The sequence below is a fragment of the Pelobates fuscus genome, chromosome 7 (genome assembly GCF_036172605.1).
Source record: "Pelobates fuscus isolate aPelFus1 chromosome 7, aPelFus1.pri, whole genome shotgun sequence".
Classification (NCBI taxonomy): domain Eukaryota; kingdom Metazoa; phylum Chordata; class Amphibia; order Anura; family Pelobatidae; genus Pelobates; species Pelobates fuscus.
The window spans coordinates 93,799,225-93,813,694 of NC_086323.1; the positions used below are offsets into that span (position 1 = coordinate 93,799,225).

General features: G+C 38.3%; 1 protein-coding gene across 1 annotated transcript in view; it reads left to right on the plus strand.

The window, feature by feature from the left end:
- The window catches only part of HMCN1 (hemicentin 1), a 224,346-nt gene that overhangs the window by 111,503 nt on the left and 98,373 nt on the right, over positions 1-14,470 (plus strand). The window contains exons 49-56 of the mRNA XM_063426207.1: positions 971-1,162; positions 2,052-2,225; positions 3,798-3,911; positions 5,410-5,555; positions 7,083-7,230; positions 8,911-9,114; positions 10,001-10,114; positions 13,734-13,915. Of these exons, the coding sequence (XP_063282277.1) occupies positions 971-1,162; positions 2,052-2,225; positions 3,798-3,911; positions 5,410-5,555; positions 7,083-7,230; positions 8,911-9,114; positions 10,001-10,114; positions 13,734-13,915 (1,274 nt within the window). The remainder of the gene's footprint in view (positions 1-970; positions 1,163-2,051; positions 2,226-3,797; positions 3,912-5,409; positions 5,556-7,082; positions 7,231-8,910; positions 9,115-10,000; positions 10,115-13,733; positions 13,916-14,470) is intronic.

The following is a 14,470-nucleotide window of genomic DNA, read 5'->3' on the forward strand; positions in this document are numbered from 1 at the left end:
CAGCTTAATCAGAAGTCTTGGCAAAGCAGGGACTCTGGACAATTAGCCGCCTCTTGAGTTTTGCTCCACTGAGCAAACCAAACCAGGAAGTAGCATGACAGTTTCTCTGATTGACAGCCAGGGGTTTAAACAGGTTATTTTTTTTATAAAAGTGTCAATTTCTATTGAAATCTGTGTACTTTTTGCAAAATGAAAAAAATAGGACACACTCTTCACACATAAAGCTTTTCAGCAAGCTAAAGTTATTTAGGGGTCTGCAGTGTCCCTTAAAGACTTAGCTGACATCTTAAAATGTGTTACATTCTTTCAAAATAGTTTTTCAAACAAACTGCCACATACTACATCAAGCCATGCACCATGTAACTTCAAATGTTAACAGCAAGTAGATTTCAGCTTACCTGCAGTACGTTTAATAGGATCTGCATATGTGCAGTCCTTGTAAATCACCCCTCCACTACATACATGATCCTAGTTCTCATTTTGGTTCCCAGCTTGTAACCTTTCTTATCACATTTTGACAGATGGCATTAATGAGATGTTAAACACTGCTTTATCATTAAAAGTGAAAATTTCACTTCCCAGGATTTTTTATTATTAGTATTTTTACTTTATTTCCAAATATGTGTTTGTGAGGTGTGAGAAATAAAATGTAATATAACACTGCTGTATATAACATTCTTAATGGAGCTTGTTGCATTCATCATGGCGCCATGTCAATGATGATGTTTATAGATATTGCTGTTCTCCTCCTCATTTGCATTGTGTGCCCTGTTAGTGCCTGCACTAAACTGGATTGTATTATAAATTGCTAAAGCTTATATATATATATATATATATATATATATATATATATATATATATATATTTAAAAGAAAACAGAGCATCACATGAGAAAGGTTAAAACATTTTTGTTTCTCCAGGCTGAAAAAAGGCCTAATCTGTAAAATCGTAACTATAAATCTGTATTTAGGTAATCCAGTGCCCCAGGTAACATGGCAGAAGGATGGGTTACCTCTTCCTGAAGACACAAGCCATCAGATATCATTGGGGGGCCAGCACCTTCACATTACTAATACGACAATAACAGACAGTGGAAGATATACATGTATCGTCTCCAATTCGGCTGGGGATAAGAGTAAAAGCTTTAGCCTTAGTGTATTAGGTAAGTTTGTTTACTAAAGAAGTTACTTCGCATTATTTTATATTAATGATGGGAGGAGGGTTCAAACAAATTATGCCTGCTATGTAGAGCCCAATTATGATATTGTTCCTATTATCTTGCAATGTATTCATTTAGACAGTTAACATATACCTTGTAAGCATACAATTAACTGTAACTGTACAGGTTGAAATACATACATGAGTAAAATAAATTTCTACTTTGGCAACATGACATTGTGGAATTCATCCATCCCATAATACCTACTGTCCAGGTGGTGGATGCTTGAAGTTGTGGGATGTAGACAAACAGGAAGAGTCCAGGCACTCAGCATGTAAAGGCTAGGCAGACATTTATTACAGCATTACACAAGTCAGTGTTTCAAGCCAATATTTGGTTTCTGAGGGTTGGGGCCAACCCCGTGAAGTACCACATGCATAAAGTGATCTGCCTATTAAGAATAACCATTTTTTGAAAGGAGTGCAGCCACCCACTCTGGAAGTTGTGAGATGTGACTACATCAGAAGTCCTCTTATTTGTACTTTTAACTGATATTCTGACAATGTAGTAATAAAGTCTATAGAGATAAAATAAAAGTGACAAAATAACTTTCATCTATACATTTGCTCATAACTAAACTAGCATAATTTATGGGCAAATGTTATTCTCTCAAAGTGAAACCATGTCAATTGAGCATAAAATTTAAATTTTGAGATGTTAATAGCACTTTGTTGATCCATTCTGTGAAGCATTCTGTTTATGTATACAGGCAAAAGGAGGCCATGCTTCATACTCACCAGGTGTACCTAATGAAGAGCAATTTGCAATGGCCTCTAAAATGCTTTGTGGTTGCTGCTCTGAACGATCAAACACATATTCTCTTCTCATTCAGTATCTCCAACTATCTCTGCTGCCAACCTTGATGGATCTCCCGAAGATGTGTCTGTCATTCTGCACAGTTCACTATCCCTAAACTGTGATGTCCACTCACATCCTCCATCTATGATCACGTGGCATAAAGATGGGCATGAAATCCAGTCAAAGGACAACATCCGAATTTTACCAGGTAGTAATGGTTATATTATTGTATGGAGTTTCTTTCCAATACAGGAGTGAAGGCAACTCTAGAAATACGTATTTTAATTCTTAATGACATTTTTTTTCTTTATTATTTTATGCTTTTGCATGTACTACTCGATGTGGTTGGTTAAACCCAATATCTCCATGATAGAGAATCTAATTGGGAGAATTTAGAAAAATGTTAATATGAAAAAAGTGGAACAGAGTCTTAAAAGTGGATCAATCACCATGGAAACCTAAGGCATATACATGCCGATTCCATTGATTTTGACTGCTATTCTCTAAATTTAGAATTTAGAATTACTGTGAAATCGACATGAAATTCCCTAACTCATTTTTCTCATCTCATCTCCCCTTGTCAATTCCCCATTTAGTAAATAGTAATGTACACTTCCCTTTTCTGCTAGTGCTGCTTTCAGACATCTCCATGAAGTATTTATTATTTTCTCATAAAATACTACACATAAACATTGCACTGCAATGCACCTATACAAAAACATACACAGCGCCATAATCAGGTCTACCAACCATTGTGATTTCAGCAGACCTGTCCTAGTTTTCTGGTCTTTCCGCGCCATCCTGACTTTGTATGCTGATGTCCCACTTTTGTGGACACCAAGGAACTGTACCCAAAAAGTGTAGCACTCACGCTAAACTCAATGCTCTATGACCCTGAGAATCTGCCCAGTATGAGGGTACAGTTTGGTCATGTTTTTGAGAAAATAAACATTATTCTCTGAGTTCTGCCACTCTGTAGTAAAAATGTCATTCACCTCCTCATGAACAGAAAGAAATATATATTTTTGTTCAAGAAGGAAGCAGTCAGCTTTTTGGGGTGTCATTTATCCTGAAGATCTAATTCTGCTCTGATGACCAAATTGAGATCAACTTCTCATCCGTGCAGAGTGGAACAAATTTTCACCTTGTATACTTCTATTCAATGCTGCCTTAAATAACTCATTTTACACATAGCACTGACTAAAGAATATATTTGACATGGATTCATGCAGAGATATTTGGAGCATAGAACAAATGTTTAGAAGCAGTGGAGACTTGATGGTGATAGGCATGAAAATCCTTATTATTATCATATGCAATACAACTAGTGACCTTATTCTTCTGCACGTGAAGAGAGATAGCTTGGTCCAAAGGACTGATATATAATGCATGTATATAAATATGAGAAACCTGGAAAAATTAAATTTACCATAATGCGACTGACCTTGATGATCTAGAGTGTGGACAGGGCCTCCTTCATCTCAAAGGAATGCAACTATAAAAACTAAGTAACAACTACCAAATGTCAATGCTACCATAGGTAGCCTAGGCCCTAGAATATATTTTCAACATTAGAAGAACCTAATACACATGAGGACTTTTCTGGGTAACTATAGTGGAAAATTGTTAGAGAAAGTGCAATCACTCTATCAAGTCCACCTATTTTGTCCTCAAATAGTGCTGGCGTCAGTTGTCCACATTTTTTGGTTTAGTAAATAAGTCAACTTATGCATTTTTTATACTAAGTATTCTATTATTCTTACAAATGCTTTAATTTAAGGAGGTCGAATGCTACAGATCATAAGAGCCCAAGAAGACCACACAGGAAGATACAAGTGTGTTGCCACCAACGAAGCAGGAGAAGCCATACATCAATACGAACTGAAAGTGTACAGTATGTTAATTGCTCATCTGCAAAAGTAACAATGCATCTTTATTAGGACATATGTGTGAAAATTTTGAACACCTTTTAGATATTTTACTGTTATACCAGTAAAACCAAACCAGTATCTAATCATGGAAGTGCTCTCTTATATGCCCCTTGAAACACAATAACTAGGCATTCAACTGGCTTGATACAGGCCTTAACATGCAGTAATTAATCACAGATTAAGAGGTCTCTAATAGGCTTCTTGAAATACAATGAGACTTGCATGTTTTGCAGTTATAGCTGGTTGATTCTTCTTCAGCAAATGTCTTGTAGAAGAGGGTTGTTGTCAAAACACAGACACCATTAGCATTTTCCTTAATTATTTGGCAGACAATTGGCGAATGCTTTTTCTAATACGTAGCAAAACATATTCACTAAACTCTACATTGTGAACGTTGCTATTTGTCTAGATCTCAGATTATTGTCATATTTTTTTAACTGCTTCTGTTCTCACTATTGGGAATATTTTTGTCAAAGTCACTGATAAAAAAAAAGTAAACTTGTGAAAGAAAAGTGTTTGATTCGCACACTAGAAAGATAGCTGATAGAGAAAAAAATATGTTTGCCTCATTCTTTTCTATCCCATTTTTTCTATTGTCTCTATTTCTGTAAGATTTTGCGAAATGTAAAAAAGACAAAACAAAAAAACCCCAGCTAAATGTTATATGCCTGTTTCAAACAACCAATAGAGAGAGAAAAAATAGCAGTAAACTTTTTATATGTGACATAATATTCAGGAATTCATTGGAACGAGTAATGTTATTAGCAAAAATCTGCACGGTTTTATAAAACAAAGGTCATGTCAAACAAATGTAATTAGTGTTCAAACAAAAAGAAATGGGTCTAGATGAAAATGCTTGTTCTTGGGTAGAACATTGGATTAAAGACACAGTACAGAAAGTTGTCATTAATGGTCAATTTTTTAAGCTGGACAAAAGTGGTAAGTGGCGTTCCTTGGGGTTCTGGTCTTGGACTGCTTCTATTCAACATATTTGTTATGATCTTGAAATAAGCATTGAAAGTCATTTTTCAGTGTTTGCAGTTGACACAAAACTCGGTAAATGTGAGCAGGATATTGCCTTGCTGCAAGGGATTTAGATAGATTGGAGGACTGGGCACTCAAATGGCAGATAAAAAGTAATGTAGAAAAATGCAAAGTTATGCATTTTGGGGAAAAGAATGCACAATAAACTTACACCTAAATGGCAGTGAATTAGGGACAATAATGATTTGGGAATTATTATAGACAACAAACTATCCAACAATATGTAATGTCAATAGGCAATTGCTGAGGTCAGTAAGGTATTGTCATGTATAAATAGGGGCATTAATCTCTGGATGATTTAGCCTCTTTATAAATCATTGAACATCATTGATTTGAGGCTGCTTTTGGTTGTTTGTCTTTTCGAATTGTACCTTAAAGCAAAGATGTCAGGTTGATATAGTCTTGTTTCCTTTCCAGTTCCACCTCAGATTAACAAAGGAGATGTTTCAGGAACTGGACAGTTTTCCAAAGAGGTGAAAGCTAGAGAGAATTCAAACTTTTCTCTCCATTGTGATGTAAAGGCATTTCCTTTGGCCACTGTGTCATGGTATAAGGACGGGCAGGTATGTGGAATATTTTCTTACGTTGTCATCTGGAAGTTAATCAGTGGTATCTAAATCACATCTACGTATTCTCATTATGTCTTTAGGGAGACTGTGGTTAGACTGTGGATACCTTTTCAATAACCTTCTCAATTGCATTACTGGTATAGTTATAATACTTCCAACTGTTCTGCATCTTGGTACGATGAGTAAAGGAAAAAAATGCTAATATTTATTGTTAAAACGAGTCTGGTATCCTGGGCTTTAACAAAAATATGCATCCAATAAGGCCCTGGGCCCTAAAATTCAAATATCTGGTCTCAATTACAGCACAGAAGATGCCGTGCATCATCCACAATAAAGTAACTCATCTGGGCAGCTAGAGGTACTCAAGCCCATCGAACGTCCCCTTTATTTGTCCATGCCTACCCCTCTCACATTAATATTTGCTCTTTCTCTGCGTCAGTGAGCTATGTATTCCAGCATCCTCTGTCATTCTGGTATCATGTCTAACACTGGACACTGCATTTGTAGATTTGTTTTTCTTCATATTCAAGACCCCTTTCCTTCTCTCTATTAAGAGAGCTGATCAGGTGTCTTTAGTGACAAGCAAGAAAGAATGTCACTAGAGAGTCACACACATTAGTATATCTTTTTAAAACATATTTGACAGGTTATATTTCTATTATTGTGCTTTATTAGAACTTACACTAAGAAAAGTGATCTGCTGACTACGCTCAGCTAAGTTCAGAAGAAGCCATGTGTGATTGTTAATAAAATAGATCTTTTTTCAATCTTCGAGAATAAATAGATTTAAGGGCAGCATGGCTATTTACACAGTTTAGTGAATGGAAATGCTAATTTTTATTATATCTATAAATAACAAAATCCCTCAAAGAACAAGTACTCACTTTTTATGGATGTAATCAGAATTCGACATTTATCTAATCTACACCACATGGATGCAGTAAAACACTGAATTTGATTAGGGAGCAAGCTGAACTGTTGTTTTTCACACACTTGTTTGTTTTGACGCCAAGATACAAGAGTGCCAGAGCCCACATTTGATATCATTTACTTCATGAAAACATTGTATGCTTTGTAAAATAAATTGGCGACAATATGCTACTCAGAATGATTCACAAAAGCTGTCCCCAAAAGCTAAATAGATAATATGTTCTTCTGGAAAAAAATCAATTAAAAAAACCATCTGTACCCTGACTTCATAAATCCAGATGCATCCTGTAACTGCATATTTTGGAAATAAAACGAGTATAATTTTGTTATTTTACATTATATCAATCTTGAAAAATGCGTGCAAAAAAGTTAATTGGAAAAAACAAATACAAAAAATACAAAATATCTATACATCTGTCTGTCTGTTTATTTATATATATATATATCATTATATATATATATATATCACTGTAGATTTAATATAAATTTAAAAGAAAATGGAGCATTTCGTGAAAAAAAGGTTAGCACAAGTATATTTGTTTTATTCAATGGTTTACCTTCCAGAAAAGTAACAGTTGCCCTTTAACATAGCTTCTTGATCCTGAAAGTCCTTTGACGATCATCAAGGAAAATACACTTCATGTGGAGGAATCCCAGCTGTCTGATACTGGTCGATATACATGTGTGGCAACAAATCTTGCTGGAGAAGATGAAATGGACTTTGATGTTATTATACAAGGTGAGAGCTACTTGAGACCAAGCTGGGAGGGAAGGTTCCAGGACCCTATAGCCCTGAATCTTTTTTTCTGCTGAGGCATAGCTGAGGGCATAGAGCCAAGGCTGTTGCTTGGCCCAACTGTGTCTTTAAATATACATTGGTGCGTCAGTGTATGGAATCACACTGGTGCAAGAAGGAGAGTACTCACTCGTGCTCCTTCTCATGTGGTACAGTGACAGAACTTGAGTCATTGAAGTTCACTGTCACACAAGCTCTGCAACAACTGGGCAAATTACAGGAGAATGGGCAGAGATATATGGCATTACTGTCATAATCCCACATGGCCTCCTGTACTTCCTGCTGAACCTAAGGAAGTAGAGAGGGAGCTAGAAGAGGGGACCAAAAGCAAGGGCAAGCGGCCTAGACAAAAGCCAACCTCCCCATCCCAGCCAGGGACCTGCTCATACACCAACTTCCCCATCCCACCCAGGGTCCAGCTCAGCCAGGACCTGGCTTGGATTGGGCCATGGGCCAGCTACACCACACACCTGCCCATCTCAGCCAGGGTCTAGCTCAGCAACCAACCTCCTGATCCCATCCAGGGTCCAGCTTATACACAAACCTGCCCATCACAGCCAGACTTGAGCTCAGACACGAGCCTGCCCATCTCAGCTTGAGCCAACTCATACACCAACCTCCCCATCTCAGCCAGGGGTCGGCTCATACAGTAGCCTGCCCATTTCAGCTGGGACTTACTCATACACCAACCTCCCCATCTCAGCTGCAGCCAACTCATACACCAACCTCCCCATCTCAGCCAAGGCCCTGGTCAGTCACCAGCTTGCCTATCTCAGTCAGAGGCCAGCTCAGCCACCTGCCTGCCCATCTCCAGCTAGCTGGCAGCAGCAGCAGGCCAGGTACAGTTAGTGCACCAGAAGGTAAGTGGGAAATTTTGCTAAAATGGTTTGACAAATTACACTGTGACAGTGCCAGGATACTTGTGGCACCATAACCACAACAGTAGACTGCAGCTTCTACAGTTTGCTACAGTATTTCCTTTAATGGACAGTAAAGGGCACTCTCAGCATTATAACCACTCATAGCTCCTGGTAATGGCTATGACTGTTTGTGCCTGTCTTTGTGTGCCTGTGTGTATCTGTGTCTGTCTGCGACTGTGTATGCATGTCTGTACCTATGTGCCTAACTGTATGTGGCTGACTGTATCTGTGCATGCCTTTGTGTGTCTGTATAGACCTGCATGCATCTCTCTGTACCTGTCTGTGTGTATGTGTGTTGGTGCCTGTCTTTGTGTGAGTGTCTGTGCCTGTGTGTGTGTGTGTTTGTGCATGCCTATGAGTGTCTCTGTCTGCCCATTTATGTCTATGTCTGTAAGGTTATATGTTTATCTGTGTGTGTTTTTTGACTCTCGCAATACTCCTGGTAATGGCTATGATATAATACTAAGAAGGAATTGTAAAGAATTAATAAAAAAAAAAATAGCAAAATATTTTTTCCAACTTGACCTAAAAAAAACCCTATACTATTCCCAGTTTAGTAAATAAGATCATATGTAACCAACTTGTAAATGGGTGTGTTGTTTAATATAATTTTTTTTTTTTTACTATAATGAAAAATTTGGCCCACCAATAATTGTTTAGTAAAACAAAACTTGTTTCTCTTTTCTTCTTATATTTTTCATAGTTCCTCCAAACTTTCCAAAATTGTCTGGCATCTGGTTGTCTTCCGACAGCAACATTATGAATCAAAATGGTGAAAACAAGGAAGTTGTACTTAATAACCCGCTTTCTCTCTACTGCGAAACCAATGCGGTTCCCCCACCAACCATCACATGGTATAAAAATGGCCATCTCCTGACATCTAATGGCAAGGCTTTCATATTGCCAGGTGCGTTCTGCAAGTAATTCTGAACTCTGCTTGGTCAAAGGTTATGAGGGCACCTGCACAACTCAGCCCAAATGCTTACCAGACTTATCTTCCTGTTTTAACTCTATGACTCTGATTCTCAAAACGATTTCTCTGGTAATGCAAATAATTTCTGGGTGCGGGATTGCTTGGGTATTCCTGCTCATTCCTCTCCTCTGCCTCATTATATGAGCTAACCCCTAACTAGAAGTATCTTACACTAAACTTACCTTCCAGCTAATCCAAAGGTTCCCAAACTAGTTCTCACACCACCGTCCCTTACCAGTCCAGGATTTAGGGATTACCCAGTTGTGTCTATGGATGTTTTTTTTCTAAAAACACCTTAGACACAACTGGGTAATTCCTAAATACTGGACTGCTAGGGGGGCAGGAAGACTGAGTTGGGAACCACTGGGCTAACCCAAAGTTTGTCTGTATCCTACCAAACCCTAAGTAGCTCCTGATGCAATGTTAACATTCCAGTTAACTCGAACTTCTCACTAAACCTCACACTAAGTATCCCCAATCTTTTCATCCTTTGTATTCCTATCCTAGACTACACCTAACCGTAAATAACGCCTGATTTTATCCATATAGACAGTGCTATATTGACGGCTCTTATCCATTCACCTTCATTACAGTGCTTCTGGAAGAACACTTGGCTTGATCATCTTGAAGATGTTAATTTTAACCCCTTAAGGACACATGACATGTGTGACATGTCATGATTCCCTTTTATTGCAGAAGTTTGGTCCTTAAGGGGTTAAGGGATAATCAGAGTACTGATATTTCATAGGCTACATTTTGGTAATATCATGTAGGGGAACATATAGTGAATGTATATTCATTCATGGGTTTCTTTTACCAGGAGGACATATTCTGCAGATTGCACGAGCTCAGGAAGAGGATGCTGGGACGTACACTTGTGTTGCAGTGAATGAGGCAGGACAGGACTCCATACATTATAATGTTTATGTCCTTTGTAAGTATCTAAAATGCCTGTTAGTTCATTACAGTTACAATTTCTGATCTTGTAACTAAATATCAATGTAACCACTAATGATAAATATGTGTTACAAAAACATGTTGAGTCTCGCCATGTCAACTTTTTTAGGTATTTTTTTCAAAAAATGCTCCATTATATGTATGTTATGCTTAGTCTGCTCTAACAAGATTTCTGACATCATCCATTAGTAGACATGTTCAATTCGTTTCGGTCCGAATGTGAATTCGGACGAATTTCGGGCAATTCGGACATTCAGGTACTTCCGAATATCCGAATAGCTGAATTGCCGAAGTTCCGAATTGCCGAAATCCCGAAGTTCCGAAATTGCCAAATTTCCTAAAGTGCTGAAGTGCCGAAGTGCCGAAGTGTCAAAGTGCAGAAGTGCCAAAGTTCCAAAGCACAGTATTGCCTAAGTACTAATATACTTACCCAGTGGAAGAAGGAAGAATGTTACACAAGTTTATGTTTATGTATACAAGTTTAAATAAAAAGTATACAAACATAGCCAGGATTCACCTGTAAGCATTTGCAATACTTACAACAATCAAGTAACACACATTCGTATAAAAAGTTACTTAGCCAGTCAATGGAATTACAGGAATGAATAAGTAGATAACTCCCTAATTCCCACGGTACTAGGGAGCTATCTACTAAATGACTGAAATACCTAAATTGGTCTTTCAACCAAATTTACTAATATTGAGTAAAGATTAATTAGTATTAGTAAATTATGCCCCTACTCGCTATACCGCGAGTAGGGGCATGTCTAGTAAACAGTGAGCAGCCTGAGCCCCCACCCGTGCTGTGCGAGTGGGGGCTTCTAACCTGAAGGGGGGACCTATTGCCTCCCCCTGGCCCCCACCCCTGAACGGCGGGTGGGGGCCCTAAAGTAAAATAAGGGGGGGACCTATTGTCCTCCCCCCGGCCCCCACCCATGAGTGGTGGGTGGGGGCCCTAAATTAGAATAAGGGGGGGACCTACTGTCCTCCCCCCTGCCCCCCACCCCTGACTGGCGGGTGGGGGCCCTAAAGTAAAATAATGGGGGGGACCTATTGTCCTCCCCCCTGGCCCCCATCCCTGAGCGGCGGGAGGGGCCCCTAAATTATATAAAAGGGGGGGACCTATTGTCCTCCCCCCTGACCCCTACCCCTGAGCGGTGGGTGGGGGCCCTAAATTAGAATAAGGGGGGACCTAATGTCCTCACCCTGGCCCCCACCCCTGAGCGGTGGGTGGGGGCCCTAAATTAGAATAAGGGGGGACACCTAATGTCCTCCCCCTTGGGCCCCACCCCTAAACGGTGGCTGGGGGCCCTAAATACCAATAAGGGGGGGATCTATTGTCCTCTCCCCTGGCCCCCACCCCTGAGAGGTGGGTGGGGGCCCTAAATACCACTTTCTGCTCACTTTTTAATAAACATGCCCCTACTCGCGGTATAGTGAGTAGGGGCAAAATTTACTAATACTAAGTAATTTTTACTTAGTATTAGTAAATTTGGCTGAAAGACCAATTTAGGTCTTTCAGCCTTTTAGTAGATAGCTCCCTAATACTGTGGGAATTAGGGAGTTATCTACAAATGGCTGTAAGAGAAGTCGCGTAGTGCCAAAGTTCCAAAATGCCGAAGTGCTGAAGTTCCAAAGTGTTGAAGTGCCGAACCGAAGTGCCGAAGTCCCGAATTGCGAAGTCCCGAATTTCGGAATGCCGAACCGAACCGAAAATTTTCCCCATGTACATGCCTATCCATTAGTTTTGTATTGGACCATTACATTAAAGAACACAGGTCTGCAAAATGTCCTGTCTTTTGCGTCTGTTTTTGGGTGACAGCATGACGGGTTGGGGGTCAGGCGTCTTTAAAGAGTTTTTTGGTTTGCCAAATATGCATATCGGTAGGTCTATGGTGTTCAACAGAGAATGCCTATTCATTGAGTTAGGGATTGAGAACAGGGAATTAAATATGCCAAAAAGTCAGTTGGTTGAGTCAAGTTACACCCCAAAATCCATCACCCCACAATTTTTAAACTTCACCAGTTGTAAACACCTACATTTAAATTATCCATTCACGTAATTCTTTTAACCCCTTAAGGAAACATGACATGTGTGACATGTCATGATTCCCTTTTATTCCAGAAGTTTGGTCCTTAATGGGTTAAAGCAAGTAAAAAAACAAGTCAATGTCAAAAGTTACTTCAACCAGGATATATCACATTTAAACAGATTTACTCCATTGGCAAAAGTACTATACATTAATAATAATAACTGAACATTTAAAAAGATAAGAGGTTTAGTTAACTACAGTAAACTTGCAACCGTTGCACAATTCTGGCCAAAAACACAAACATTCTCAAGGTCAGTTTTTTTTTTTCGTGTGCAGTTATTTTAATGTTAATCTAACACTTTGGCATTCAATTCGTCCCATTTTTTCAGTTTGTTCTTGCTTATCCGTCTGTCCATTGGTCTGTCTGTCACACACCATCTATAGATTTAAACTAAAAATCAGGGTTTGCACACGCTTTAACTAGTTAAGACAATCACTTGTTGCCACATAGACAGGGGTGGCAATGCCTCAAATATGAAGAATCAAGCAGGTCTGGGCACCCAGAGTACATACAATACAGACTTTTATTGGAAGCATTAGGCAACATTCCAAGTAATAAGAGCATGTGGCTTGATAAAGACTCGTTAGTCGAACATTCCGCTTTCAACTAAAAATCTGCATTGGATGTAGCCTGTGTGCCCAGGCTATCTACAGGTTAATGACAACAAACATATTCTTTCTCTAAATTATCTATCAAAGAAAATTATAATCATCATGATGTCCATTGGATTCATTGTATCTGTGTCAGCAGCCAGTTGTGTTTTTATTAAAAAATATAAAAAACACCATTGAATAGTTTTGGAGACATGAGTCCGAAAGTTGACTCTCTAGACTCTCTCTGCAATGGAATAATTTCCCCTTATTAGTTTGACCATTAAGTATTTATATTATATTATTCTTTAGGGTTGTGGCTAGATGTATGGTTAGAGTAACATCTTGGGGGGCAAGGCCTAGTTAGGATTCCTATTATTAGAGCTAGGGTCAGGAATTTGTTTCCTGCTAATACACTGATATTAAAGGCTGTGGACTGCGTAGTGGCATTCGCCCCCTGTGCTGTATGCTGTTTCAAAAAAATATAAATATTATACGATCTGCCCATTATTTCAATGGACAGATCATGTTTTATTTTTTTTTATATATACAACATAATGTATATTTTTATTATTGTTTAACAACTTTTTATTGGACTAGTGGAAGAAGGAATTGAGAAATCATTGAAAAGTGTATATATATATATATATATATATATATATATATATATATATATATATATATATAATATGCATATATGTATACAAGCATAAAAACTATATACCACTATATATATCTGAACAGCAAGACATGTATGGGAAAGGAGCAATATAGCCAAATAAATTCATAAAATACCATCATAAAAGGATTTATGGTGTTTCCCAGGAAGCACATGCCCACACTGCATTGTAGTGAATACCCAAAAGATACCATAACATAATGTGATAATGATCTCTTTACTTTTTGATGCAGTGCCACCTACGTTTGAAGATGATAATTTGTCTGAAGATATCACAGCTTTGGTGAATGATACAGTTCTCTTAAACTGCTCAGTAAAAGGTGAACCCATCCCAACCATAGCTTGGCAGAAAGACGGGCAGCAAATCGAAAAAGCAGAACAATACCAGTATTTTTTGAGTGGGAGATCTCTGCAGGTATATTGATGTATTTTACAATCCTTATCAAGTATCACAATTATTTTGTTTGTAGGGCTTCGACATAATTTGCAAAGCTATTACTATAACAAGGCATGATTAGTGAAAAAATTAAGGGTATTGGGCACAAGAACTTACCTTTAAACAAGGATGTTCTCAAGCTAACCTTGACATACCAGCTGTTCTAAACTCTGTTTCCCATGATGCTCAGCCAACCTAAAATTATAAATATAGTTCAGAAATATCTAGGGTGAAAAGGGAAGCCAATAATTATCTATACAGAACGTAGGCAATTATTTGTGGCCAAAATCACAGGATGAAAGAATGGCTGGGCATATGGGAATGTGAGGAAGTAAGAGAGTTAATTTGGTGGTATGATGTTTGGAACAGTAACCTTAAAGTCTTAGCATAGTTTTCAGGTTATGTTTGCATTTTAAAGGATATATTTTCTAACATGAATTGAAAAATTCACATATTCTTATGCTGTGTTAATGGAGCAGAATTTATGCTGTGCTGCATTGTGACACGCACAACAGCTCTACTTTTTTTAAGTAA